This window comes from Lepidochelys kempii, chromosome 9, assembly GCF_965140265.1.
Source record: "Lepidochelys kempii isolate rLepKem1 chromosome 9, rLepKem1.hap2, whole genome shotgun sequence".
In the NCBI taxonomy this organism is placed as follows: Eukaryota; Metazoa; Chordata; order Testudines; family Cheloniidae; genus Lepidochelys; species Lepidochelys kempii.
Window position 1 is genome coordinate 65,088,952 of NC_133264.1, and position 27,470 is coordinate 65,116,421.

The following is a 27,470-nucleotide window of genomic DNA, read 5'->3' on the forward strand; positions in this document are numbered from 1 at the left end:
GCAGAGCCTGGCGTATTACAGACGTGTTTCCTATCCAGCGGCACAGCTGGGACAGCCCAGGCAGAGTGTAGATGCCAGTTCTGGAGCGTGTGGGGTAAGCAAGCTCTGGGGTTGCTGTGTGGTGGTGGGTAGATTGCGGGGTGTGCCGCATAGTAGTGCATGGTTGGGGTTTGTCATGTGGCGGGCATGAGGGGTTCGGTGTCTGGGTCAAGCTGACTCTGTGGCAGTTCACTGCTTAAGCTGGGCAGGAATCTGCTCCCACTCCTGAGCCTTCAGTCTCCAGCTCTCAGGTCAGTGAGGACGGGAGAGGAAGGATTGCGGCTTGTGTTGGGTGGGGAGGGAGAGTTTGTTTCCAGATCTGCTCAAGAGCCTTCTAGTACCTTGCACAGCAGTCCCAGGCTTCCTGCTACAGGAAAGGGCCATGACTCTGATAACTCGGTTCCCTGCTTCATCTGGGTGGTGGGAGGATGCAGTCGTTTGCTTCTGTGAGGTGCACATGCTGTCCCTGTCATGAAGGAAGGGGACTTATAAGTACCTAGGCAGAGGCCGTATTTCTCTTATACGCTTGGACGTTGCTTGGTGTTCATGTGGAATAATAGCTATGGGACTGTTGTGTTGACACCTTCTCCGCTTGTTAGATCCTGCTAACCTTCCTCTGTGAGTCACATTCCTAATTAAAGCCTTTATCCACTTGCAAATACTTTCTCTCCCATTTACAGAGGTGCTCCTGTGTGCGTGGAACGCTGGAGACAGGCCAATTTCAGACTGTGTAAGAAAATGCAATGTGGATTTGTTAACATGTACAGATGTGAGAGAGAGCGTGGTTGGTGTAACTGTGTGGCGAGAAGGTCTAAATTAGAGCAGGCGGTGGTAGCTTCGGTTCACACCCTGCAGTTGCTTTCTGTGCTAACTCCTTTCTTCTGACCTTTGGCATGGCCGCTTTAATTTGGGGGTCCAATCCAGAGATAGTGGGGGTGGGGGGCGAAGGTGGAGGATGGAACCGCTTCCATGTGAGGAGAGAGTAAGAAGACTGGGACAACTAAGCAGGGATGTGAGAGAGATCTATAAAATTATGACTGGGGTGGGGAAAGTAAATAAGGAAGTGTTATTTATCCCTTCACATCACCCATGGACCAGGTGTCACCCAATGATATTAATAGGCAGCAGGTTTAAAACAAAAGGAAGTACTGTGGAAGTCAACCTGTGGAACTCCTTGCCAGGGGATGTTGTGAAGGCCAAAAGTATAACTGGGTTCAAAAATGAAAGGTCCATCAATGGCTATTAGCCAAGACGGTCAGGGGCACAACCCAATGCTCTGGGTGGCCCTAAACCTCTGATTGCTAGAAGCTGGGACTGGATGATGGGATGGATCACTTGATTGCCTTATTTTTTTCATTCCCTCTGAGGCATCTGGCATTGGCTGCTGTTGGAAGACAGGATTGTGGGCTACATGGCCATACTGGGTCAGAGCAATGGTCTATTCTTATGTTCTTAGGGATATGGGTTACATGTTGGGAAATGAGACTGCGTTACACTAGCTGGACTCTAAGAGCGGGTTAGCAGAAGGTGTGATCTAAAGAGGTATGCACTCCCTCTGTTTTAACTAGAGTTGGTCCAGAGCTTATGCACTTCTTAGATATAGGTAGGTGATAGCTAGGTGAGGAAGGGTTCTTGCAGGGTGCCTGTTGGCAGCCTTTCCTATGCAGTTACACATACAGGAAAGCCTGACAGTCCCAGACCTTGAGGAAGTCAGGCACTGCCTCATACTTGGTTAGCTTCCTCCTGGGTTGGAGGGAAGCCAGCATGTAGCCCTAGGGCTGTTTCTCTACAAGAGAATAAAAAGCAGTGGCCTTCCCAGTCTGGCCTGGGATTGCAGGGCTCTTGGCTCTTTGGAGGTGGAAGTGAGTGGGTACTTATGGGTCTGAGTCTTGCTCTGGCACTGTCCTGGAGGGTGCAGTGTTCCTGGGGAAGGATTGGCTCCCTTGTGCTCAGCCCCTCCCCACTTCACTAAAGGAGCAAAGCCGGGGTGGGGGGTGGGGAGTTGGAAGTGTAGTGATCAGAGAAAACATGGCAAGGTGAGGCTCCCTTGGGAGGCCAGTTCACTCTGTCAGAAACAAGAGCTTACTCAACCTGTTCAGCTTCATTCTTTCTTTTCATGGTCACTTGGGTGCAAGAGGACATTGCACAGGGAGAAGCAAAGTGGAGCTGATCTCTTTGCATGTAGTTCCTGGGCTAATATTTCTTGCATCTGCAAACAGCCTCCACTGTCCTGGGTCCTTCCCCTAGACTGAGTGTGGACACTCCATCTTCAAGTGGTGACCCTTCCCTGCTCTAACCCCTGGGTTGTAGAGGCTCGCAAAATGAGTGTACTGGAGTGGCTGCTTTCAGGTGGCACCTACAGGAACAAAAGCCCCTTCAGGAGTGGCTGCACTAAAGAGAGAGCTTGTCGAACTTCTCAGAAGAAATGTCTCAACATTAATCTGTCTGGATGCATGACTGAGAACTTAAAAGTTAGTCTGAGAAAAGACCTGTCCAGTCCCTCTAAGTATTGAGTCCAAAATGGATACTCCTGAATGCAGAACTAAAAGGGAAGATGCTTGTCCCTCTGCAGACCTGCCTTATGATGCCTAAGCATTCATTTGGCTGGCAATTTAGAAAAGCCAATTCTAAACAAACAGAATCTTAGCAACTTCCATTCTTCTCTCAGCCCGATTGGTGCTCCAACTACCTTAGAAGCTGCTCACTGCTGATTTTCTTCTTCAGGCCTAGAACTCCAGATACCCATCTAAACAGATCCCATTTGTGAGGAAAAGTGCTACAGTGGAGTTAAAAGGGGAGAGAATAAATGAGGGCATCACCAAAGCCTACTGACGGTGGAATAGTTGAGGATATTGTCTCTTCCAGATGTTCACCCAGTCCTAGTGAGCCCTTCTTCCACAAAACATTATGCTACAGAAAATGTGGAAGTGGCCAATACAGATGTGATTCTAGAGAGGTCTCAAATCTGCATCCTGCTTCTTAGCTAAAATCCCTGCAGCTGATAAAGATTCCGTGGAATGTGTCAGGAGCATGGAGCTCCAGGAATGGGGAGAGCTAGGAATAGAAAGCTATTTCTATGGCTAAGAGTCTGAGGAAGATATTCTGGGTAGGGCTTGATAATGGTGACAGAGTAGGAAGTGAATTGGCATAGATAAGCATGTTAACTGGGTGCTGGCAGAGAGACTCTGTCATTACTTTGCTTGCTCCTGGATGGTCTTTCTAAGTGCCAATTACTGTGGTATCCAGACAAGACTTGTAACCAGCTTACAGCAAGTCATGAAGTAAGAAATGCATCTCACTCCTTGACATGGGGCTGAGGAACTGTTTCAGACAGGATCTGAATAAAGTACTGGAAGTGATTTCAATCAGCCTACTAATATTCCCCATTGCTTTTGTTCTTATTGCTACTCTTTTTTCCATTTCTTTGGAATCCAGATTCTACCTTCTTGCATGTTTGTAGAACAAGACCATTTAAAGGAACATGGGCAGTTTAAAATTCATATGTTACCTTTCTTAACAATCTAAATAAAGGACGTCTTGGGTTACTAAAAATCTAATATTAACGGTTTTACATGTCATTCTGATTGAACAATGATCTGCTGATTAGTTTCATTTTCCAGTTCTTACATGGATTAGCACAGTACTTTAAACCAGAGGGTGATGCTTTTTCAACATTCCAGGTGGTATTTCTAGTCATCTCAGAATCTTGTGAAAATACTTTTTTTTTTTTATGAAGAAACAAAGCATTGGGGCCAAATCCCTTGGCCTTTTTGTCTTTAACACTTCACCCATCACAATGGGAATGGTGTGCCTTTTTTAAAAACACAAAATCTTGTTTAAATAGACTGATAATGGGACTAAGGAACCAGCAAAGATGAGTTGCTTAGTAGAAGTGGCTCTTTCACTAAAGGTCGAACAAAACCTGGAACCTAAGTATCCTAAAGAGGCGGTTTACAAGATGAGATTATTTATGCGGAGTTGATCTTTGGTGCAGGTTTTTTCTCTATATAAACAAGTTTTAGAAGTTTGTCACACTGGGTACAGTAAATTCCAATAGTGCAACTTATTTTTGCTTAGTGTCTTCAGTTTGAAGATAGCACAGGGGTTAATATATTGCTCTGTCTTGATCTGTGCTCTCTTGAGTTCATTCATAGGCAAATCCTAAGGCCCGGGTTGGCTTTCTTTTGTATTTTTAAAAAAAAAAACCCCGAACACATTTGAGCTAGAACTCAATGAGACTCTCGACCTCCTTCTGGGAGTCCTGGCCTCCTGCTCCTAGGGAATCCCTGATTCCCACTGTTCTGGGAAGTAACAGCACATCTGTAGCCATAACAATGGAGTGTGATGTCATCTAGGAGATAGGATGGTCATTCAGGGGCAGCATCGCGGGAGTGTGAACTTCCTGCCGGCGGTAGGGGAAAATGCATCCCTGGAGAAAGCCGCGGTCCAGACTAGGAAATGAACTTGCAAGGCTCTGGGTGAACAAGGCTAGGGCAGTGCTGCTCTTGATAGCAGCGTATGTTTGCTGTTCTGTGCTTCAGAGCCCTGAGGAGCCTGTTCCTGAGATGGGGAGGGACACTTGGCACTCTTTTTGTGGTGTGCCTTTCCCCAATAGGCTGAGCTGGGACAGGAAGTGACTTAGATATGGGCCAAGCTCTATAGAAATACTACAAGCAGCTGCTCATGGCAGCTTACTGATGGGCCTAATCTTTTTGCTCTCCTCTCTCTTCTGGGCTCTGAGGGAGCCTCGTAGGCCAGATCCTATACCCTGTGCTCCCAAGGTTCTTGCAGTAGCCCTGCTTCCTTGGGGTTGGGGAGGTCTGCAGCTCAGAAGGCCATTGCTGTGCTTGGACACTTGGGCCTGTGTCAGCAGCGGAGGCACAGTGCTGTAACTCGGAACTCCAATCCATCCTTTTGTTCTCTTCACCACCACCTCTTTCCAGGCTGGGTCTGTCTGCAAGTGCTGGATGCAGGCAGGAAACTCCGAGCGTGTTGATGGAATGACTCAGCCACTGGATGTTCCCATGGAGGCTCATTAAGGCCACGTGCAGGCCAGGGAGCCAAGAGCTTCCAAACATTGAACTCTCTCTAAACAGGGTGTGTAATGAGTGCAGCAGAGGCAGCATGCTCTTAAGCCGGGCGCAGGGATGAAGCTGATCATGCTTTAGTGACTAATGCAGGGACTCCCCACAGCCTTTCTGTGAGGTGGGACCAACAAAGTACAGTGAGGCACAGAGTAGATACAGGGGCAATTGATGGCCACCTGGAGGATCAATGAGTTATTGCTTCATGCAAATGCACAGGGGCTTAGAAAAACCCAAGAGCGTTGCACTTGACTGTACTAACTTGCTAACTTGCCTCCGGCTCTGAGGAATCCAGCTGCTTTCAGGAAAAAGCAGGCAATTCCTGGGATAAACCATGTCGGAGGCTATGGACCTGTCTTTCCTGTCAGAGGCGGAGAGGGATATGATCCTGCAAGTCCTGCAGCGAGATGAAGAGCTCCGCAAGGCTGAGGAGAGAAGGGTCAGGTGAGAGCCTTGGTGGGGGAGAGATTTTTTTCCTTCAAAGTTTTCCACTGCAATCTGCTTCCTTGATGGCCGGTAGGGTTTTGCCTGTAAATGGCAGGGTGGGGATGGACATGGGTCTTGTAGTTAGCTGCCTTGCTGGAATTGTGCTCTGTTCCTCCCTGATGGGGAGGTAAATGGTGGTGGCTGCCCAGGCATCACTGCCCTGTCCTGACTTGCTCTAAGAGGCAGCATCAACTCAGGGCTTGGTGTGGGTTTTCACTGCTCATGGGTTTTGCATCTGAACAGGCGACTGAAGAATGAGCTGCTGGAGATCCGGCGCAAAGGGGCCAAGCGCGGCAGCCAGCGCTACAGCGAGAGGACGTGTGCCCGGTGCCAGCAGAGCTTGGGCCGGGTGAGCCCCAAGGCCAACACCTGCCGTGGCTGCAACCACCTGGTGTGTCGGGACTGCCGCTCCTACAGCATCAACAGCACCTGGCGCTGCAAAGTCTGCACCAAGGAAGCGTGAGTGTTTCCCTGAGGAGAGTTCAGGCTGAGTGTCTCTCTCTGCACAGACCATGGCTGCCTTCCTCATCCTCCCTGTCACCAGGCTTGCAATCTGGATGCCATCCTGCTCTGCTCTTCTCTTCTCTGCTCCCACACACAGTAAGGCTCTTGCAAAGACCTCACAGCTTCCTCTGGCATCTCTAAAACCCATCCGTCCTTCTCCATTGCTGCTGGTGGTTGTCCTGGTTATCTCCTGCTGCAGCTGTTCCACTCTCCACTTACCTTGGAGTCCAGCCTTTCTTCTTTCCTCCCAGTCTGTTCCAAGCACTTCTGCTATGAGTCTTCACCTCCAACGCCCCTCGTCCCGTTCTCTCTGCGCACCAAACTGGCAGTATGCAAGCTTTCGGTGGTGAAAAAACAGACCCCTCTCTCCTCTCCTGCCTTACATGTGTCCCTTGTCCCTCTCCCACTTGTAGCTTCGCAGCGTCTCTCCTGCTGCTGCTCACACCGGGAGAGCTTCCTGCTGCCTGTGCACCAGGCATCCTATGTCTGTTCCTTGCTGACAGTGTATGCAGGCCTTCTTGAGACTGCATGCCCAGGGCTAGCCTGTCAGCTCTTTAGGGCTGGGATCTTGTCTTCCTATGCATCTGCGTCCTAAAATTGCCATGCTCATCTACATTGCTCCAACAGTGTTTCCTCCTGCAGGGTGGTAGAGTAAAGGAAGCAGAGAGCACTGACCTTACACAGGGTGAGAATGGCCTCTCACTGCCTCTTTCCCCTGCAGAGAGTTGAAGAAGACAACCGGTGACTGGTTCTATGACCAAAGAGTCAATCGCTTTGCAAACAAGCTGGGAATCGACATAGTGAGAATGTCCCTTCGGCGCAAACCTCAAGGTAGGACCAGCCAAGCTCTGGGTGGGAGGGGCCCTATCGCAGAAAACCACCTCTGGGACGCAGCCTAGTTGGCAGCCTCCATGCGGAGAGGCCATGGACACAGGGCCCAATTCACCCCTAGGGGGGCCTCCAGGTCAGATGGAGGCACTTGTTTTCTTGCTCATGGAGATGCCAGAGTTAGCACTTGGATGGGGAAATAAGATGCCTGAGGTCTCTGCAGGCTGCCCCTGCTGGGCTGCTCTCCTGCCATCTTGGTTGCCTTAGCATTATTTTTTATTTTCTTTCAGCCAACAAAAGGGAAACAGTGGGGCAAACCCTTCTCCAGCAGGCACAGCCGAACGATCCAAAAGACTCACCCGTGGCAAAGCAGAAGAGTCTCCAGGAGCGACAGAAGGAGCCTAGGTGAGCCTTAAGTCCATTCTGCAGGTGTCCTCTGTTGGAGCCTCCGCAGCGAGAGGGAACTAGATCCCACCTTCCCTGCATTCTCCTCAGATCTCTCAGGGAAGCAATGACCTGAAATCCATGTGCATTGGGCAGAGCAATGGGCTTTGAGAAGATATGCCCTCTTATGGGAAGAGGGCTGATAGTTGCGGAGAGCATAGACCAGTGTTTCTCAAATGCAGCCATGACAGCCTCCAAACCATGGGTGGAGATTGGGGTGGGGGCAAAGCAGTGACCCCTCCCTGCAGTGCCCAGCTGTTGCTCCTGAATAGGTGGCACCAGGGGCAATTAGATGCGCTGCCTTGGTGTATGCGCTGGTGCCACCAGCAGGGATCAGCGCCCTGCACCGCGTAACTTCCTTGGGGGGCTCTGGGCAGCACATCTGGAGACGCATGAGGTCAGTGCGCATGGTGCTGGAGGTGGCTGCGGCGTTTGGTCCCTGGGGCACTCCCTTAGGCAGCTCCTCTGCTCCTACCAGGCTGGGGCATGGGGAGCCTGGAACTCTGCAGGCAGCTGGTGAGTTCCCGACCCACCTTCCCCGGGGTGGGCTCTCACTGAAGGGCTGTGGAAGGCAGGGACAGAGAAACAGGTTTGTCAGAGTGGCCACCAGCAAGAATTGGTGGCTGCACTCTGAGGACCTCAAAAAAATTGTTGAGAACCCCTGGCACAGACTGAGTCTTGCTGTCGGATGCTACAGCAGATGACTGTGGCTCTCTAGGCCTTGGCAAATAAATTGGGGAAGATCCCTTCCTCACTTAAAACTTGATGACTTGAGTTGCCCTCCTTGCCCTGGGGCAGAGGACCAGGACTGTCTGTAGCTTCCAATTTTTCTCACACAGACTTGGTCAGATACTATGCCTGATGGGCATATTAGAAAATCACTTCAAGATGTGATGTAAGAATGGCCAAGAGCCATGAATTGCAGAAGGGCTAAACCGGTGCTGTCGCTGCTGCCCCGTTCCTTCAGCCAGAAGGCCCCCAGCATGATCTCCTCCCCTTGTTGGTGGGATGCTTTGGTGCTTGTCACTGGCACTTGATCAGCTGGCTGTGCTTGTGTCCCATGGGCTTTGTGTGATATTCTGCCTCTTGTATCATTTCATACGGTCAACAATGTCCTCCTGCAGTGGGAATGATACCATCCCTTGGCCACGGGGTGCTGAGCCGGAATCTCTTGTCCCAAAAGAGGAACCATGGGAGATGGGTGTTAACCCAACCCATTATGCTTTCTGGCACCAAAACGACTGATATCTGGCACCAGAATGGCTCATGTGGGTGATGGCATGAAAATGTAAATTATGGTGGCTGTCTGGTAATGCCACTCTGGCTTATAGAGACCAAGTACAGCTAAAATAGATCAGGCCATTTTAAAGCTCCCTCAGCTTGTTGATGCTCCTTTCCAGGCCCCTTCCTGATGCTGTTAGATAAGGAGGATTTTCCATTGTGTAACCCAACCCTCCAGTGGAGTTTTCCAGAGAGCTTCAATAGGTTTCCCAGCCAATCCAGCTCTCCCATGATCAATGTGGAGGTGTTCTGATGCAGGTCTAATCTGATCAAACTCTTCTTTTATTGACCTACAAATCCACCATGTGGCTCTGCTTATCTTAAACCCATCTCCTGCCCTTGTAAATAAAACAGCTGCGTTCAGGGGCTGGTATCTTCCTCTAGGCCCTCTGCGGCAAAAATCAAAGTGCTGCCCGTTGCCCCAAAGGCCCATATTGCCATACAGCAGAGTGGCTGACACCCTGGTTCTCCCGGTCTGTCAGGAGGGGTCGGGCCTCCTGCACTGCAGTCTGGAACTGCCCTTCCTACCATAGGGACAGATCTATTTCTTTTCCCAGAATGCCTCCTGAAGCCTTGGACCCCCGAGATGGGAAGAGTGATACCGAGTCCATGGAGAACATGAGTCTGGATGGGTACAGACCCAACGCCACTGGCACAGGTGTCAGCTCCAGGTTAGGGACTGATTCCTGTGCCCCAAAACAGTCAACAGGAGCGGTCAGATACTTGGCTCTTCCCGCTTCCTGTGTTGCTGTCTTCTCCCTGCCTCTCCCTCTCCCCCTGCCTTAAGTAAACGGTTCAAAAGGCAGGTGGGAGGGTCCTTTAAAGATTTGGAGTAGGAGGAAAAGGGCACGATTTAGGGATGCTTCCAAAGGTGAGCTGGGACCCCGTCTCCACTTCCCAGGAATGCTTAACTGAGACACCAATGGGGAGATGGCGCCCTAACCTGCTCCAGATGCTGCTCCCCTCTCCTTCCAACAGCTACAGCTGTCTCCCAAGCCCTGGCCCCTTTTGAGCCCATGGCTGCTCCGATCCATGTGCTGAACAGGCTGGTGCCCAGCTGCCTGTACAGTCCTGATACACACAGGAGGCCTGGAGCCATGAGAAGAACTGGGAGCAGTGCTGATGCAGCCTAAACAGTAGGTAACTCCGAGCTGGCTGTGATGCAGAGGACAGGCAGAGTAGCAACTGCATAAGAATGCAGTATTTGGGGGAAAAGGTTTTTTTACTGTCTTTAAATCTTACACTGGGTAGGCAGGATTCCCCCCTGTCTTCCCCTGCTCATTCCTTTAGCACATGGTGCTGGTAGACTGTGACACTCTAATCTCACTCAGAAGGCTGTTTCGGTGCTTGTTGAGAGAGTCAAGATATTGGCTGTCAGATAAGCTAACTCAGGGAGACTGCCTAGCAACCACCTGCCCGGCCCCCCCAATCAAAGAGCTCTCATACTGGAGGGATACAGAGCAAGTCTGACTTTTTCCTCTACTGTCTGCAGGAGAAATTCCCTGGATAAAACTGTCACTTTTCAAGAGGGGAAGCGAAGGCATGGTCCCGTGGGCTCCAATGTATCAACCCTCCCCATCCCCACCCACTCTGGAGACACTACTCCCTCCAGCTCAGAAAGTGTATGTATCCACTACCACCGCTGCAGTGATCGGGTTCTCCTGCCGTGTGGGCTCTGGGGTTGGGGGTTACACAGTCTAGTTCCCCCTCTCTGAACGGTCTGCTTTCCCTTCAAAGGAGGCTCGTGTGGGGAGCCACGGTGCAGTGTCCGCAGATGAGAATGAAACCATATTCAAGAAGAATCCCCGGAGGACCCTGAGGCCTGCAGGTGAGTCGCCCTCTGGGGACCCTGGCAGCTGTGCTCTGGGAAACAAAGCGCAGGGCTGAGTCTGGATACCTTGGTTCTGTTCCTGCCTCTGCTGCTGACCTGTTGGGCAACCTTGGGCAAGTCACTTCACCCCACCTCAGTTCCTCCACCCTCAAAAGGGGAATAGCGATGTTTACCCACTTCCGTAACACACCTTGACCAGTGGATGAGTGAGAGCTAGATACACCCGTAACAGCTTGCTAGCACTGCAGTAACGGCTGGGATTGGAGGCATCTCACCTTCCTGTCTCTGACACAGACTACACAAAGTCAGTGATTGATCTGCGCCCGGAGGAGCTAGGAAGTGAAAGCGGCTCCATGGGAGACAGAAGCAAGTCGGTTCCAGGTCTCAACACTGAAGTGGTGAGAGCCTATCGAGCTGCATTGAATCAACTTGTTTGCTTAACATAGGGATGCTTCTCCTTCACCCCGCCTTTCTCTGAGGCCCATGGGATTGAAGGGGAGTTGCTCCCCACCCAGCCTCCTTCCATTTCAGTTCAGCTGCAGGCTACCATGCTGTTAGCTAAACTCCCAAGGAAGCGCAGACCCCATTGCACATTTTGCGGGTCTCCAGCGATAGCCTCTCATCTTGTCTGAATGAGCTCTCCGTGGCTCTGGGGGAGGAACTTAGTCAGGTCACTGCTCTCCTCTGTGCTGGCCTGCCTGCTCAGGGCATCTTCCCCCAGTCCAAGGCGAGTACACCTGAAGGGAGCGGGTGTTGGGCAAGGAGCCTTCGGGTATGTCTTCACAGAAAATCACCCCCCGCAGCAGCAAATCTCAGAGCCTTGGTTAACTGACTTGGGCTTGCACTGTGGGGCTACAGATGGCCATGTAGATGTTGGGGGTTGGTCCAGAGCCTGGGTGCTCAGACCCTCCTCACTTGCTGGGTTTCACCAGACTGAGCCCAAATGTCTACATGGCTATCTTTAGCCCTGCAATGGGAGCCTGAGTCAATTGACCCAGGCTCCGGGACTCACTGCTGTGTAGGTGTACCAGAAGTGGCTGGGGCTGCTTCCCTGGCAGGGTTGCTGCCAGAGCGTCTAGCTGCCTTGGTTTTCTGGCCTGTATGGATGGCTATATCCCTCGTTGCAGGATGAGGAGGAGGAAGACATTGACAACCTGGTGGAGATCCATCGCCGGAGGACAGCCAGAAGCAGCATGTACAGCGGGACCTCTTCGGTGAGTCATAGAATATCAGGGTTGGAAGAGACCTCAGGAGGTCATCTCGTCCAACCCCCTGCTCAAAGCAGGACCAACACCAACTAATTCATCCCAGCCAGGGCTTTGTCAAGCCGGGCCTTAAAAACCTTTAAGGATGGAGATTTCACCACCTCCCTAGGTAACCCATCTCAGTGCTTCACTACCCTCCTAGTGAAATAGTGTTTCCTAATATCCAACCTAGACCTCCCGCACTGCAACTTGAGACTATTGCTCCTTGTTCTGTCATCTGCCACCACTAAGAACAGCCGAGCTCCACCCTCTTTGGAACCCCCCTTCAGGTAGTTGAAGGCTGCTATCAGATCCCCCCTCTGGCTCTGCTGCTACTCACACCACCACCACCCCCGCCCTTGGGCCTGCAGGAAGAAATGCTTGAGTGAGGATTGGGGTTAGGAAGCAGGAAGGCAGCACAGGGTTAGCAGAGCTAGATACTGTGCCGAGCTCTGTCTTGGACTTGCAGCTTGAGCTTCTCTCTCTGATAGATCTCGTAAGGGGGTGTGAGGCTTTTGGGTCCTTGGGTGAAAGGTGCTGAGTACTTACCACGGCAAACTGGTTCGGGAAAGGGGACTCCAGTCCAGTGGTCAGGAGGGAAGATATGGGGGGAGGAAGTGGAGATATGCTAGTTCTCTGTGCACAATTGGGGCATAAATCTTACCAGGACCGTGTGTTTCAGAGCACACTGGGGAGCATGGTCAGCATTTACAGCGAGGCTGGTGACTTCGGCAGCGTCTTTGTCACGGGAGAGATCGCCTTCTCTCTGAGCTACGAGCACAAGACTCAGACCCTGTTCATCCACGTGAAGGAGTGTCGCCAGCTGGCCTATGCCGATGAGGCCAAGAAGCGCTCCAACCCGTGAGTGCCGAGCAAGTTGTCTCTGGCATGGGATATTGGCATGGGGCTGGGCGAATGGGGGGCTGCCTGCCACGGGTGCTGACCTTACTGAGGGGGGGCTGGACTTGTCCTGTGCTAGGTGCTGGCATACTGATTAGGAAAGCTCCTGTGCTAGGAGTCTGAGATGGGCAGCTACCATCCAGGAACGGAGGTGTGGTGGGGGACGGAGCAGAGAGCAGGAGTCTGTGCTCGGTCTGGGGAGACGCTTGTGAAATGAGTGACGCTGCCTGCTTGCCTCCTCCAGATATGTGAAGACCTACCTCCTGCCTGATAAATCTCGGCAAGGCAAACGCAAGACAACCATCAAACGCAACAGTGTCAACCCGCTGTACAATGAGCTGCTGAAGGTGACCCATGAGGCAGGGGTTATTGGCCATCTCCAGCCCACCCCAGAGAGAGCTCTGTCACAAGCTCAGTTGGGGAGGCAGATGCTTGACCCAAATCATAAGACCTAGGGCAGGGAGGCTTCACCACCAGACGCCCCCTTCCGTCATCCTTATGCTTCACTGGTGGAGTGAAAACAGCCCCTTCCTCCTTGCACCTTGGCTGGGGCTGCCGGGAGGGAGAGGGACGCTGATCTCCCCTGTAGACCAGAGTCAGAGCTCTGAAAATCCTGCAGGCGGGTGCAGTGCCTCCCGGAGGCTCCAGGCACTGGGACAGGGGCCAGGATAACTGACAGCGTCTCTGTGCAGGGCTGTCTTGCTGATGTCACTGCATTTTTTTTTTTTGCAGCCCTGTTGCCATGGTGACTGGGCCAGGCATAGCTAAAGCCCTGAACTGTGTCTCGGGATGCCATGACCTCCCTGCAGACACATCGCTCTCCTGCTCTGCTTGCTTCGCCTAGCATCCTGCTGCCATCACCGGAGGGTGGGCGTTGCCCTGTTCAGAGCGCAGCGTTGCTTTCTGTGGCCCCTCCTGGCCACAGCGATGTCAACAGAAGGCAGTACAGTCACTCGAGCAGGGAGCCAGCTAAATCCAAGCCGTATGGATCCAGCAGGGGGAATGCTGCCGGATGCATGCTTCACTTACTGGCTTCCGCTGCAGAGTTCATGCTGCGGCCATATGAGTAAATCCCGGGGGCAGCGCCCCTCCCCTGTTGTAAAAGCAGGGAGCATAAAGGACGGAGGGTGGCAATTAAAGCTTTGGAATCCAGAATGCTCCAGTGGTTTCTGAACCCTCCTGTTTCAGTAACCTTCATCCCCAAATCTGTGAGCAATTCCACTGTGCCTGCCTGAGGCCAGGCCTGTGCTCAGAGACAGACTGAGCAGAGCTCTTTGCTCTCCAGCTTCCAGAGCTCTACCCTGAAGGTGCTTCCCACTTCCCCAGGAGGCCAGGGCTGCCCAGTGCAGAGAGTTCCTAGAATGGGTGTGTGCAGACCCAGCTCCTCCGTGGGTCTTAGATTGGTCACACAGCAATTGTACATACCTGAAGCTGCCTGGGCAAAGCAGGTAGTGAGATATCCAGCCCACTTGCATGTGTGCACGTACCTTAGTCCTACATATTGGAGACTTACTGAAAACTTGAGCCTCGGTATAAAAATCCTCTAAGCTCCTATGGCTGCTTCCCAGAATCTGCCCTCCCTTTTCTATGGGCAGCTTTTGGAGTCCCTGCTGTGGACCCAGAGTACATGCCTCCTCTGTGTGGCTAGACTTCTGGAGTGCAGCTGGGCAGCCATTGCCTGGTACCTTCCTCACAGTGGGTGAAACCCTGAAGAGACAAGGAGTATGTGACAATAGTCAAACACACCAGTTAGGCTCTCAGGAGAAGGTGGGAAGACTTCAGTCTTCCTAGGAGTGCCGAGGGGCATCACCTCCTCACAGTGAAAGCTTCAGATATGGTCCTAGCTGCTCTGGGAAGCCACCACTGACTTATCTGGCTCTGTGGTCCTGTCTCTTCACAGTACGAGATCAGCAAGTCCCTCCTGCTCACAAGAACCTTGCAGTTCTCAGTCTGGCACCACGATCGCTTTGGCCGAAACACCTTCTTGGGGGAGGTGGAGATCCCGATGGATTCCTGGAATTTTGAGAGCCAACTGGAAGAGCGTGTCCCCCTGCATGGCAAGGTATGGTCCCTGTAGCTCTTGCAACTGACTTACCCCAGGAATCTACCACAGCTCCTCCCAGTAAGGAAAGTGGCTCTGGAGCAGATGTGAAGTTCCCCCGACCAGTGCCTTTTATTGTGGGAGATGCTCTCTTTCCTCTAACATAATGACACAGATCCTTCACTGGGGGTGGTGTCCAGCTTGCATAGATGTACATGTGCTAGTTCCACTCGAGAGAGCGCTCGAGAAAAAGCAGTGTAGCTGGAGTGACACAGACAGCCGTATGAGCTAGCCGTCCGACTACGTACTTAGGGGATCTTAGCACCCTGGGCCATCAGTCTGTATACAGACGTGAATGTTAGCAGGCAGTCTGCTTCCTATGAGGGTGATGGACACCCTGGTTATTTTATAAAGTGAGACACTTGCCACATAAACCTTCAGAGATCTGGACTTATTGAACAAGTCAGTCAGTATGTCCATAGTCATATAAAATCCTTCTGACTGAGTCTGGCTTTTTGGGTCTGCGTAGTACACCTGTCTTATGTGACAACAGGGGAGTCCACGAACGTTCAGAAGGTGGTGTGGATTCCTGCCACTGCAGGGTGCCAACACTCTGGCGTCCTCTCTCCTGCTGGGAAGCTCTGAGACTGATGTTTTCTCCCATGGACCTCTGAGGACCCGATCCAAATCCTGTTGCAGGCCAGTGAGTGCCATTAGTAAGGCACTGTGCAACAGCTGTCGTCATGGCAAACTCATGATTGCACAAGCAGCAGAGGGGTCTGAGCTTCCAGCTGTCTGGGATTCTGCACAAGTCTGATTCTCCTTGATCTCTGGGATCTTTGGGAGAGCCCCACCCTGAGAATGTTTGTCTGAGTGGCAACACCTTCAGTAAGGCCTTGTCTACACACCAGCTTGCACTGGTTATCGTTATAAGGAACCTATCTATAGTTAAACAAAAGAAGTGTCTCTGTGGGGTTTGCACCGGCTAGATGTCTGTCTTTATGATCAATCTGGTAAAAATCATATTGAGTCCACACACATCTGCGCTGGTTTAACTAAACTGGTTTTTAAAAGAACAGACTCTTTGAACTGTGGCATGTTCATGTATAGACAAGACTGCAGTGGTAATAATTTAAGATTTACTAGGTAAGTGTGGCTTTAAAAATCTGATACCCAATTTCAGGCTGATGCTGACTCTGCGGGCTCCCAGCAGTACAGAGGAGAGTTGGTGGTTTCCATGAAGTACATCCCATCTTCCAAACACCCAGGGGCGGGTAATGGGAAAAAGGGTGAGTGTCTGAGCTGCTGCAGAACCTCAGCTCATAAGGTAATATGTGAAAACCGACCCAGATGCTAACCCACACTGGCGCCCAGTATGTAATCCCAGTCTCCAAACATCCAGAGCTCATCCGGGAACAGGAACTGCTTGTCATGTTTTCGGGAGGAAGCTAATCCATTAATGGACCAAGCAGCTGTAATATTTTAACCTTCAGCTCTGAAATGTGGCTCTGATCCATGGTTATTTCAACAGTGCTACTAGCTGCTCTTTTCTTCTATGCAGATTCAGCTTGAATGGGAATGGGCTTCTATTGCAGTAAAGCTTTGAGGCAAGCTAGAGCAGTGTTCCTGGAACTCTTCCAAGCAGAGAGCTGCATTGGCAATCTGCATCCAGTTTGCTTCTGGAGCAGATCAGCTGCCCTTGTCTTATGTTGTGGGACAGTTCTCTCAAGATCCAGAACCCAGCATGGATCGGGCCAGGCAATTCAGAACACAGCGTGATAGGGCAAATAGAACACAGCATGCTGGGACCTGTAGCTCTAAAGATGAGGATGTCTGTGGGCCAGCCTCTCTGAGATTCAGTGAGCCAACAGTTCTTTTTATTTGTATTACCTTGGTGCCTAGAAGCCCCAGTTGTGGACCAGGCCTGCATTGTGCTAGGTGCTGTACAAATGCACAACACAAACCCTCCCTGCCCCAAGGAGTTGACAATGTAAGTATAAGACAAAGGACAATAGATGGATACAGGTAGCTGGAGTACAAGGAGTCCACATAATAGCCAGTGGTCCTTGCACACTAGTAGCCTAAATAGTGTCAGGTTTTCTGTAGGCATCACAGCAAAGGAAAGTTTTAAGATAGGTTTTGAAGGAGGACAATGAAGTAGCTTTACAGATGTTTAGAGAGCACCTCCCAAGCAGGAGGGGCAGCGTGGGAGAATGCACTTAAGGGCTTGTCTGCAGATTTAACAAGTGGGCGATGGAAGCTGGGAGCATGGGCCAGCTGCAGGTGAGGACTGATGGCTCGATAGCGAATGAAAGCTTGATGGTGAAGCCTTGCAAGCGAAGACAAGTGGCTTATGTTTGATGCCAGTGGAGGGATGCAAAGAGGGGTCGCATCCCATGATTGGAGAAAAGCTGTGGCTGAAAATGTGTATGATTCAGACTTTCTCTTCCAGGCAAACGGGAGGAAGGAGGCGAACTCCAGGTCTGGATCAAAGAGGCCAAGAACCTCATAGCTGCCAAATCTGGAGGGACCTCTGACAGCTTTGTCAAGGGGTGAGTGTGTCGGAACATGCCAGTTTCAGGGGAGATGGATGGCACCTACAGAACAGCCCTCCCCACTACAATGGCCCTGGATAATGCTTTGCAGTGGAGTGACCCAGGGGCCTGGGAATGAATGGGCCTCTCTGTCCCCAACCCTCTCCCAGCTGCCTGTTGTTGAGATGGGCGTTGGGGGTGGTGTGTTTATGCTGATGAGCTTGTGCTCCTGTTGTGGTGAAAGATCTTAAATGCTGATGGGAGGGGTCTGGAGCAGCTCAGCCCTACGTGCTTCAGAAGTGCTGAGCATCCACAACTCAGCTGAAATCTGGTTTGTCGCCAAGAGAAGCACAGCATGGTCCACAAGCTGCCTCCCAGTGCCTGGACACAGAGGGGTCCTCTAGAAGAGGCAGCGGCGAGTTCCAGCTCATGGGCTTGGATGGAAGTCACAAGCCAATATAACCACACAGACTTCTCAAGGGGGAGGGAGGAGCTATTAATGGGGATTCTCCATATGTAGTAAAGAGGAGAGGATGGAAGTTGATGAAATGCAGGCAGGAACTGAAGAGAGACAGTCCCATTCAATTACATCACGTGCAGGCAGACAACTAAAAACTGACAAATTCTATAAGTGCTAGAAGTCTCAGTGCTAAGATGGGTGAACTGGCGCGCGCCTGGTATTTAAATGAAGCTATTGATATAATATCACAATCTTGGTGGAATGATGACAATCACTGGGACTCTAATACCAGCGTACAAAATATATAGAAATGACAGAATGTTGTGCTGGTTGGGGAGTAGCACAATGTGCAAAAGAAAGTGTAGAGTCAAATACAGCAGAATCCTGTTGATCTGATCTAATTGGGACTGAGGCCAGTTCGGATGATCGAAAATTTGGATAATGCAGAGAATAGGAAAGTGCAAGGCTGCTGCACCATCTAGCAGCCACAGAAGAGATCGCCTGCTTTTGGATCTGTGTGTTGGTGGTTCATTTAAAACAGAGGCAGATAATGGAGCGTTGAATAAATGGGGTTCTGCTGCATAGTAAAATTCTTAAGTGAGTCAAACTGTGTATCATAGAATGTCTAGCGATAGAAATTCCATGCTTGAATAAGAATATAATAGTAGGAATATACTACCGACCCCTTGACCAGAATGTGAAATGCTTAGGGAGATTAGAGACTAAAAATAAATAGCTTAATAATAATGGGGGATTTCAGCTATCCCCCTATTGATTGGGAACATGTCACCTGAGGAGGGGATGCAGTGATAAAGTGTCTAGCCACCATTAATGACTGCTTCTTGGAGCAGCTAGTTCTGGAAGTCACAAGGGGAGAGGCAATTCTTGATTTAGTCCTCAGTGGAGCACAGGATCTGGTCCAAGAGGTGAATATAGTGGAACAATATAAATTTAACATCCGTGTATGTGGTGGGGGGAAATACCATAAAGCCCATCACATTAGCATTTAATTTAAGAAAGGGGAACTACACAGAAATCAGGAAGCTCGTTAAACAGCAATTAAAAGCAACAGTCAAAAGAGTGAAATACCTGCATGGAAACTTTTAAAAACACCAAAATAGAGGCTCTAATTAAATGTATACCGCAAACTAAAAAGAATAGTAAAAGTACCAAAAAAAGAAGCTGACAGAGGCAAAGGCATCCTTTAAAAATTGGAAGTCCAATCCTACTGAGGAAAATAAGTGTAAAAGTATAATTAGTCAGGCCACTAAAAAATTTGAAGAGTCTCAAAAAATAAGTTCATGAGAAGCAGGAAGCCTGCCACACAATCAGTGGGGCCACTGGACACTCAAGGAAGACAAGGTCATTGCGGGGAAGCAAAATGAATTCTTTCCATTGATCTTCACTGAAGAGGACATGAGGGATATTCCCACACCTGACCATTCTTTTTAGGTGACAAATCTGAGGAACTGTCCCACATCAAGGGGTTAATAGAAGAGGTTTTGGAACAAATTGATATGTTAAACAGCAATAAGTCACTATGACCAGATGGTATTCACCCCAGAGTTCTGAAGGAACTCAAATATGAAATTGCAGAGCTACTAAAAGTGTGGTATGTAACCAATCACTTAAATCAGTTCTGCACTAGGTGACTGGAGTATAGCTTATGTGACACCAGTTTTTAAAAAAGGCTCCAGAGTTGATTAGGGGTGCTGGAACAATTTTTCTAGTGGGGGGGAACCAGGTAGAGGGTGCAGCAGTACCCCTAGCTCCAGCACCACTGGAAGTCATCCTAGCAATTACAGACCGGTAAGCCGCACTTCAGTATTGGGCAAATCGGTTGAAAACGTAGTAAAGAACAGACTTACTAGATACATAAATGAACACAATTTGTTGGGAAAGAGTCAACACGGTAAAATCTATTAGCAATAGATTTGTGCCACTCTATTAGCATTCTTTGAGGGGGGTCAACAAGCATCTGTACAAGGGTGATCGAGTGGACCCAGTGTACTTGGACTTTCAGAAAGCCTTTGACAAGATCCCTCACCAAAGGCTCTTAAGCAAAGTAAGCTATTATGGGATAAGAGGGAAGGTCCTCTCATGGACTAGTAACTGGTTAAAATACAGGAAACAAAGAGTAGGAATAAATGGTCAGTTTTCAGAATGGAAAGAGGTAAATAGCTGGGTCCTCCAGGGATCTGTCCTTGGGCCAGTGCTGGAAAAAGGGGTAAACAGTGAGATGGCAAAGTTTGCAAACCATACAAAATTATTCAAGTTAGTTTAGTCCAAAGCAGACTGTGAAGAGTTACAAATAGATCTCGCAAAACTGGGTGAATAGGTAAGAGAATGGTAGGTGAAATTCACTGTTGATAAAGACAAAGTAATGTATGTCAGAAAACATCCCAACTATATATACAAAATGATGGTACCAGCTAATTTCAAGACCACTCAAGAAAGTGAGGTTGGAGTCATTCTGGATAGTTCTCTGAAAACATCGGCTCAATGTGCAGTGGCAGTCAAAAAAAAAAAAAAAAAAAAAAAAAAAAGCTAACAATATTAGGAACAATAGGAAAGGGATAGGTAAGACCAAATATAATGCTCCTACCTGAAATACTGCATGCAGTTCTGGTCAGCCCATCTCTAAAAAGATACATTAGAAATGGAAAAGGTACAGAGATGGGCAACAAAAATGATTGGGGTATGGAACAGCTACCATGTGAGGGAAGAGTAAAAAGACGGACTGTTCAGTTTGGAAAAGAGGTGACTAAGGGGCGGGATATGATTGAGGTCTATGAAATCATGAATGATGTGGAGAAAGTGAATAAGGAAGTGTTGTTTACGCTTTTTCATAACACGAGAACCCAGGGTCACCCAATGAAATTAATAGATAGCAGGTTTAAAACATGAGGAAGCACTTCTTCACCGAACGAAGTTAACCTGTGGAACTTGTTGCCAGGAGATGTGAAGGCCAAAAGTATAACTGGATTCAAACAGAGAATTGGATAAATTCATAGAAGAGAGGTCCATCAATGGCTCTTAGCCAAGATGGTTAGGTCTCTGACTGCTAGATGCTGGGACTGGACCCCAGTGGCTGGATCACTTGATGATTGCCCTGTTCTGTTCATTCCCTTGGGGGACCTGACATTGGCTGCTGTTGGAAGACAGGATACGGTACTACATGGACCATTGGTCTGATCCATTATGGCTGTTCTTATGTTCACACTCCAGAACTGACTCCCATGTGTTGGAGCTGCACTGAAATCACACAGCCTCTTCCCTAGGGTCACTGAACGACTGGATGCAAATTACTTAGACAAATCCAAAGCTGACCCTTTGGCACTGGGTGTATTTACTGTAGTCTGGGACCCCAACCCCAATTGGGACCAGTTGTTTGGGTCCTCTACAGCTCTAGAGAAGAGCTGATCCCTGCCTTGGTGGGCCCACTGTCTGAGATCCCCTAGCCTATTCCCAGTCTCTTGAGCCATCACAGTCTCTCCTCTGCTCAGGTCAGAGGGGGGCACTGTGAGGGGGAGTTGCTAACAAGGGCCTCTCCCACAGCTACCTGCTGCCGCTCCGAAACAAGGCCACCAAGAGGAAGACTCCTGTGATGAAGAAGACCCTGAATCCTCACTACAATCACACCTTTGTCTACAATGGCATCAGCCCAGAGGACCTGCAGCACATCTGTCTGGAGCTGACTGTCTGGGACCGTGAACCATTGTCCAGCAATGACTTCCTGGGAGGAGTCAGGCTGGGAGTTGGGAATGGTGAGGTGCTCCCTGGTCTCAGTTGTTGGGTGGGGCTGCCCCTGCTCTCCTGGGGGGTGTAGCAGAGTGTAATGGGTGGGCTGGGTCACCCAAGTTCTCTCCCCGCCCCATCCCATCCCAGCTTTGCCTGGAGTACCCTATTCCCCATCCAGTGAAGCTGGATGCCTAATAGGAAGGATGAAATCCCTTGGGCACCATGCTCCCCGTCACATCCAGCAGTCCCCATCATTACCTACCGCTGCTCCATTTCCCAGCACCCTTCTGTGTGGCTGGAAGCTGCTTTTGTGTGCCCAGGGCTTGGGAACAGGGCTGTGCACTGCAGAAACTCACTTCTGTTGCCCCACTTCCCTCAGGTATGAGTAAGGACCAGGTGGTTGACTGGATGGACTCCACAGGAGAGGAGGTGAGCCTGTGGCAGAAGATGCGCCAGTTCCCGGGCTCCTGGGCAGAAGGAACACTACAGCTCCGCTCCACCATGGCCAAGCCAAGAGCATAGCCATAGCCTGGGCGCTGGGCCTGAAACCAGCTTTAGCAAGACAGCACCAGGCGGAGGCAACCGAACCAAAACCACGGCACCAACAAGGGCCGCATGTAGGATCTACTGGAGTGGGAGCAGGCTCTGGCTTTCGCCTGTGTAGTAATAAAGCTAATTGTGTCTTCAGCAGGCTCAGCCTAACAGCCTGTTCTTGGCAGCAGCTTATTTTATGTATAGGGTTTTTGTCTCTTAACTTGGCTGGAATTGAATTCCATAGGGTCTCCCCCCTTGTAGGGGCTAAGTGCTTTTAAAACTTGTTTTTCTTAGTGTTTTCACCTCTCCCTCTCCCATGTAGTTTGTTTGATTGCCCTGCCTACAGCTTCCACTCTTGTCTCCCCTTCCCTCTGTCCTCCTGGGATGGTGCAGATAGAATAAGACACTACAAACTAGAGGCTGCATGGGCATAAGCAATCAATATTTGGTATGTAGAATGTGAGAATACCCAGTGCTGTTGAGACGTGGGCTGGTGGGGGAAGGAAGAAACAAGCCCATGCCTGTTACTGTGCCCTGATTAGGGAAAGGTGTTTGTCACTGGCAGAGGGGAAAGCAGCTAGGAGAGCTCTGTGCCGATCTCAGCTGGGGGAAGTGGCTTTGAAACAAACATCCACATGCTGTCTCCTCTTACAAGCAGGCTAGCTGGGTATCAGTCATGCCAGAGCTGCAGGACTTCTCTGGTGGGGTGGTGGTCTGTTTTCCCCTTATGCTGGGGGTGGTTCAGAATTTGTGGTGGAGATAGTAGTCCTTACTGTTGCAGCTTCCCCTCCCACCTGCCAAGCCCTCCCAACTTCCCAGCACTCCTGCTCCAGCTCTCTTACACAGATTTATTCATTTAAAATACAAAATATTGTGGGGGTCAAAATAGTGGCCAACAAGAGGGCAACAGCCCCTCTTGGAGGAAAGGAAAAGCAAATTCTACGGCATGAGTTAAAATCCACATCAAACAACTGTCTGGGAGGGCAGTCTTTGTACTGGCAGATGCACTGTGATTCCTGCTCGGTTACTGTGTCAAGGCTCACCACAAGGGACTATCTGTTTTAATAAAGGTTTTCTTGCTGTTGCTGGTGGTATCAGGACTGTAGTCATTCACAGGGGCTGTTGGGACTGGGGGGGGGGGGGGCGACTTATCCCTGTCTCTGGGAGGGAGTTCCTGGAGTTTGGTGTGAAGGGCAGGGAGCTGCATACAGAGACAAGGGAAAAGCTGCTGCCCCTAACTGTGATGAGAATAGAATCTCGTCTGCCCTGGCCGGCTGCCTTCCACTGCAGGTGGTTGTCTGCTCCGCTTGTGGTCGGGCTATGTCTTAGCACTGCTTTGTGGCAGCATGGCCTGGAGCTGTGTGTCCCCAAGGGGCTGCTCCAGGGAAGAGGTAGACTTTGAAACTTGCAGTTAGATGTTTGCTGAGCTAAGGGGCCCATCTCTGCCACTGGCTGAGCGGCACAGTAGAGGCAGGCTCTGTCAACCCTTCACTGCTACCTGCACTCTGCCCTGTGTGCTGTCCTTGTTTTACCTCACTACCCATCCCCATGTTCCTTGGAGAAGGGGAATGATGGATGGGGCAAGAGACACTATGGTTACAAACCTGTCCTCTATACTAGTGGCCTTTCTCCAGTAGGTAAGGGTTAGTGGAGTCCTGTACTGAGGCAGGAGAATAAGCTGTGGCCCTAAGACTGTTGGCCAGGCCCTAGTGTGCAGGGAAGCTGGGGGCTCTGGGCTGCTGGGGCAGTTTTGCTCTTAATGAACCAAGCGCTTCCCCACCTGTTTTTAAAATAGGAAAGAAACTTCCTGGGTGGCCAGATCCTGTTGTCTCAGGAAAGTTACAAGGAGTGGCCTTCACCAGCTTCAGGCCCTATCTGAGACAGGTTGCCTAGAACCCTGTGTAGTTGCACTGGGCCTGCTCCCTGGGTGGCTTGTTTTGTACTCCGCGACTCTTACCTCATGCCTGCTTGGGTCTAAACAAAGTCCAGCCTTTGTAGTTGAGTGTGTCGTTCAAACATCTTCTGTTCCTGCTCTGGCATTCAGAGAAGCCATCTTCCCCGGAGAATTGTGTCAGGCGCTTGGTGATGGTGGGCTGCAGCCAGCCTAACCCTCTTCCAGCTCTTGGGAACAAGCCTAATGCAGCAGGGATTCATAGACTGCTCTGGGCAGCTCCTGTCATCCTTTGCCAGAGCATCACAGCTCCACCTCCGGTGGCTACGCAAACGTGCTTGATGTGTTTGGCATGATCTGTATGGTGTGCGGGGGAAGAGTGCTATTGCTAGAGGCATGAGTCCTCTGCCAGTGGGCTAGTGCAGACCGGGCAGGGCATGCTGGGCTAGTGCAGACCGGGCAGGGCATGCTGGGCTAGCACTGCATGGGAAACCTGGCCTGGGGGAGTGCGGGGCATACTGCATGGTTGAGAACCCTACTGATGTTAGAAGATACTTGTTTCTTACAAGAGAGGAGAATGAAATAACAAGGCGGGTGACCTAAGTTCGGACGCTGCTGGGCTTGTGCTCCATCCTTCCTGACCTGCAGCCACCCCTTGCTGGTCTGTTAGTGACTTTTTGGGCCTGGGCAGAGGCTGAGGGTGGGGGGAAGGTGGGGAAAAAGATAATGCCCCCAAACTCCTCTTTTCTCCTAACCTCGCTGCTGGCCTGGTGCAGTGAAAGGCTGGTGTGACATCGGCTTGGCCCAGCTGGCTCCACCGGAAAGTCTGTGACCTTTGACAGTGTTTCCTCCCTCGCAGCTGGCCCAAGACTATGCGGAAAGGGAATTCTCTGTTCTCTGAGGCTGTGGAGTTCTGAATTTAAAGGGGTGGGAGCATTGGCTCCTGGGCTGCAGGGATCTGCCCCCACCCGTGCAGCAGTCGCTCATTCGCACATGTCCCTGCTTTGTGCTCGCTGGGTGACCTCCTGGCTGCTCAGCAAGTAGGTGTCAATGAAGATGAAGAGTTCCTCAGGGGTGACGGGTTCAATGTAGCGCTCACGGTCCACGCCCTGCTTGTCAATCAGCACCATGTTAAAAGTGGAGCGGGTGATGTGCAGGAATTGCCTGTGGAAGCAATGAGTGGGTAGTTGAGAGCCTGCTATGCCTGCAGAGACTGGCAGCAGCTGGGCCCACCTTGCTGAATGCCCCTTTACAGACCCTGTCACACCTACTCCTGCACTGGCTGCCTCCTTAGGCTTGTGCACACCATTCCCAAGTTGAGTGAGCAGCTCTGGGAGGGGGGACTCTCTCATGCTACTGGCATTGCGCCTCTGTTCTCTAATATGGAAGCTGCCTCGTCATTTACATGCATACAGCCCAGCTCCCAGCTGGTGCAGAAGTCACGGCCCCAGCCTGCCCCTACCCCACTGCACCTAACCCCTGAGAGCTGGGTTACTGACTGCTGGATTTTGTGGGACTCTCTGGCTTATCCACAGGCCTGTACAAGATAATTTAGGCGTCCCAGTAGATTTTGGCTTGCTTTGTGCATGGCAGCAACATGGACACCACCCTGCTGCTCTGTGGGGATGGCTCCGTGTCCGCTGCAGGTAGGTGGCAGGGCTGGCATTCACTTTGCACAGGCAGTAGGGTTTGTCGTTTGCCCCTGTGACAGGATTCAAGCCGCCAGCACTCAGGAGAATGGGTGCCTTTCCTGTGAGCAGGTGTCTCCAATGACTCCGTAGCTGACCTGCAGTTGGGACACTTAGCCCCAAAAACACAAGCCTCCCCACTACATGAGCTAGAGCAGCAGCTACAGGATCTCTAAGGAGCAGGCTCTTACACTTGCTAGGAGCTGCCCCAAGAGGGAGACAGCAGTGTCCTGTCCCTAGCAGTGTATTGCACCCACAGGTTGATCTGGGGGTCATGATCCCGCTTGCTGTGAACTAGTGTGGCTGTCCACTGCCCCGATACCTGAGCTCCTCGATGATGTCAGCCGAGAGCCGGTGTTCACGGATGCGGCCCACCTCATGGGGGGGCTGGCCCACCAGCTCGAGGATGGTGACGTGCCGCAGGTCCAGCCCGCAGGTGGCTTGCTGCAGACAGGAGAAGAGCAGGTCAGATGCTGTTGGCTGGGATTGGGGCTGGAGGAGGCACAGGGGAGGGGCTCACCTGCAGCATGGTGATCTGCATCTTGTAGTAGCGAGTGGAGGGGTCGGGAGCAGAGACGATCAGGAGCCGACGTTTCTCATAGAACTGATCCAGGAGGCCAGCGGCCGAGTTCACGTCCACGTTGATCTGCATGGCTGAGGTGGGAAGGTGAGCTTGTGAGCACAAACAGGGAGGTGGCTGGTGGGGGCTTCTGACCCCTAGTCTGTCTGCAGGATCCTAGTGTGGCCTACCCCAGAAGTCAGCTGCCTCTCCCCTTCTCCCAGCAAGCTGATATGTCTCGCCTGGATTGGGGCTCTCTGTTGTCCATCAGCAGGAACCATTTCACCAGCTTCTCCAGCAGAGGGCAGCAAACATGCCAGGGGAGCCACACCCCAGTGTCACATAAACCAGGGAGTCTGCGCCTCACCCAGCTGAAAGTGGCCAGGAGCCCATTGCTTGTATCTCATCAGCCTGAGAGAGACAATGCCCCAGGCCACACAGATCAAGGAGGGACCCAGTGCCTCAGCAGACCAGACCTCCATCTCAGCATTGAACATGGTTGGGGACTTCACAGTGGCAGCCTAGCCAGCTATGTTGCATTACTGCTCTAGGAGTGGTCAGCAGGAGATGGGGACTAACCAGGGGATATAACCTAAGGATGGTGTTTGTGACTGTTTTAATGAATGGCTGAAAACAGGACAGCTTTGAGTCTCTTCCCCATTCCCCGGCTTATGCTGGGGAACTCCAATGGCTTCTGTGACGCTACCTCTGATTTGCCCTGGGATGAGAGGAGCGGTAAATCTTGGGCTTTATAAACAATGGTATGCGCAAGATGAAGGGGGTGCTGCAGGGGAGCCTTTGCCTAGCCCAGTCTAAGGAGGGCAGCAGATTCAGGGTTCAGTTCCTGTACCATGCCCATGGCCATGGGTCTCCTGGCTTTTAAATTGTACTTATGAAGAGGAGAGGGGGATTTTCTCTAGGCAGCGCAGGTGCTGGGATTCCAGTGCAACCTGACATGGGCCTACACCACGAGGCTCAGATCTGGATCCAATCCACCCTGGAAGTGGGTGGTGTTCAGAGCCAGGGGTTGGTTTGGCACACGGCGCTGAGAGGGGTCAGCTGCGAAGTCTTGATCTGGATTCCAACTTCCCCAAAGGGCAAGGGGGTTGGGGTGGGGGTTAGGTTCAGGCCCATGTGTGTATCTGAGACAAGGGCAGTAAGAATAGCATCATCCCCAGCTCTGCCACCAGGCAGGCTCCCTGACAACCAGTACCAAAGTGATCTCAGGGACAGGGCTGGGTGATATCAACAAAGAGAGAAAGAAAATGAGAGTGAACTCAAGGTGAGGGGCTGCTGGGAAAATCCAGCTCTGACGGAGGAGGTGTGAGGGATGCTAGAGACAGCTACACTGTACTCCTTCCTTTCTCTTATCTAATTCATC

The 27,470-nt window shown here is 51.0% G+C and overlaps 2 protein-coding genes across 6 annotated transcripts in view; one reads left to right on the forward strand and one right to left on the reverse strand.

Annotated features, from left to right (window-relative positions):
* SYTL4 (synaptotagmin like 4) lies at positions 1-23,035 on the forward strand. Of its 5 annotated transcripts, none has more exons than XM_073360826.1 (17): positions 1-769; positions 5,419-5,567; positions 5,853-6,068; positions 6,835-6,944; positions 7,232-7,346; positions 9,224-9,337; positions 10,159-10,288; positions 10,404-10,494; positions 10,792-10,895; positions 11,625-11,711; positions 12,424-12,602; positions 12,886-12,988; positions 14,542-14,703; positions 15,866-15,971; positions 17,135-17,234; positions 21,235-21,443; positions 21,797-23,035. In XM_073360826.1, exons 2-17 carry the CDS (start codon positions 5,458-5,460, stop codon positions 21,937-21,939), a joined length of 2,079 nt encoding a protein of 692 aa, XP_073216927.1. In that variant the 5' UTR covers positions 1-769; positions 5,419-5,457; the 3' UTR covers positions 21,940-23,035. The 5 variants fall into 5 exon arrangements, with proteins under 5 accessions (XP_073216927.1, XP_073216925.1, XP_073216928.1 ...); XM_073360824.1 differs by having other exon boundaries at positions 1-94; positions 720-5,567; XM_073360827.1 differs by having other exon boundaries at positions 1-94; positions 5,411-5,567.
* SRPX2 (sushi repeat containing protein X-linked 2) overlaps positions 22,558-27,470 on the reverse strand; it is a 17,511-nt gene continuing 12,598 nt past the window's right edge. The window contains exons 9-11 of the mRNA XM_073360842.1: positions 26,051-26,184; positions 25,853-25,974; positions 22,558-25,006 (exon numbers count right to left, since the gene is read on the reverse strand). Coding sequence (XP_073216943.1) covers positions 24,826-25,006; positions 25,853-25,974; positions 26,051-26,184 — 437 coding nt within the window. The 3' untranslated portion in view covers positions 22,558-24,825. The remainder of the gene's footprint in view (positions 25,007-25,852; positions 25,975-26,050; positions 26,185-27,470) is intronic.

Coding starts and splice junctions, on each gene's coding strand:
- SYTL4 (XM_073360826.1), top strand. CDS start 5,458: ATGTCGGAGGCTATGGACCTGTCTTTCCTGTCAGAGGCGGAGAGGGAT. Junction 15,972..17,134: donor GGCGGGTAATGGGAAAAAGG/GTGAGTGTCTGA, acceptor TTTCTCTTCCAG/GCAAACGGGAGGAAGGAGGC. Junction 21,444..21,796: donor CAGGCTGGGAGTTGGGAATG/GTGAGGTGCTCC, acceptor CACTTCCCTCAG/GTATGAGTAAGGACCAGGTG.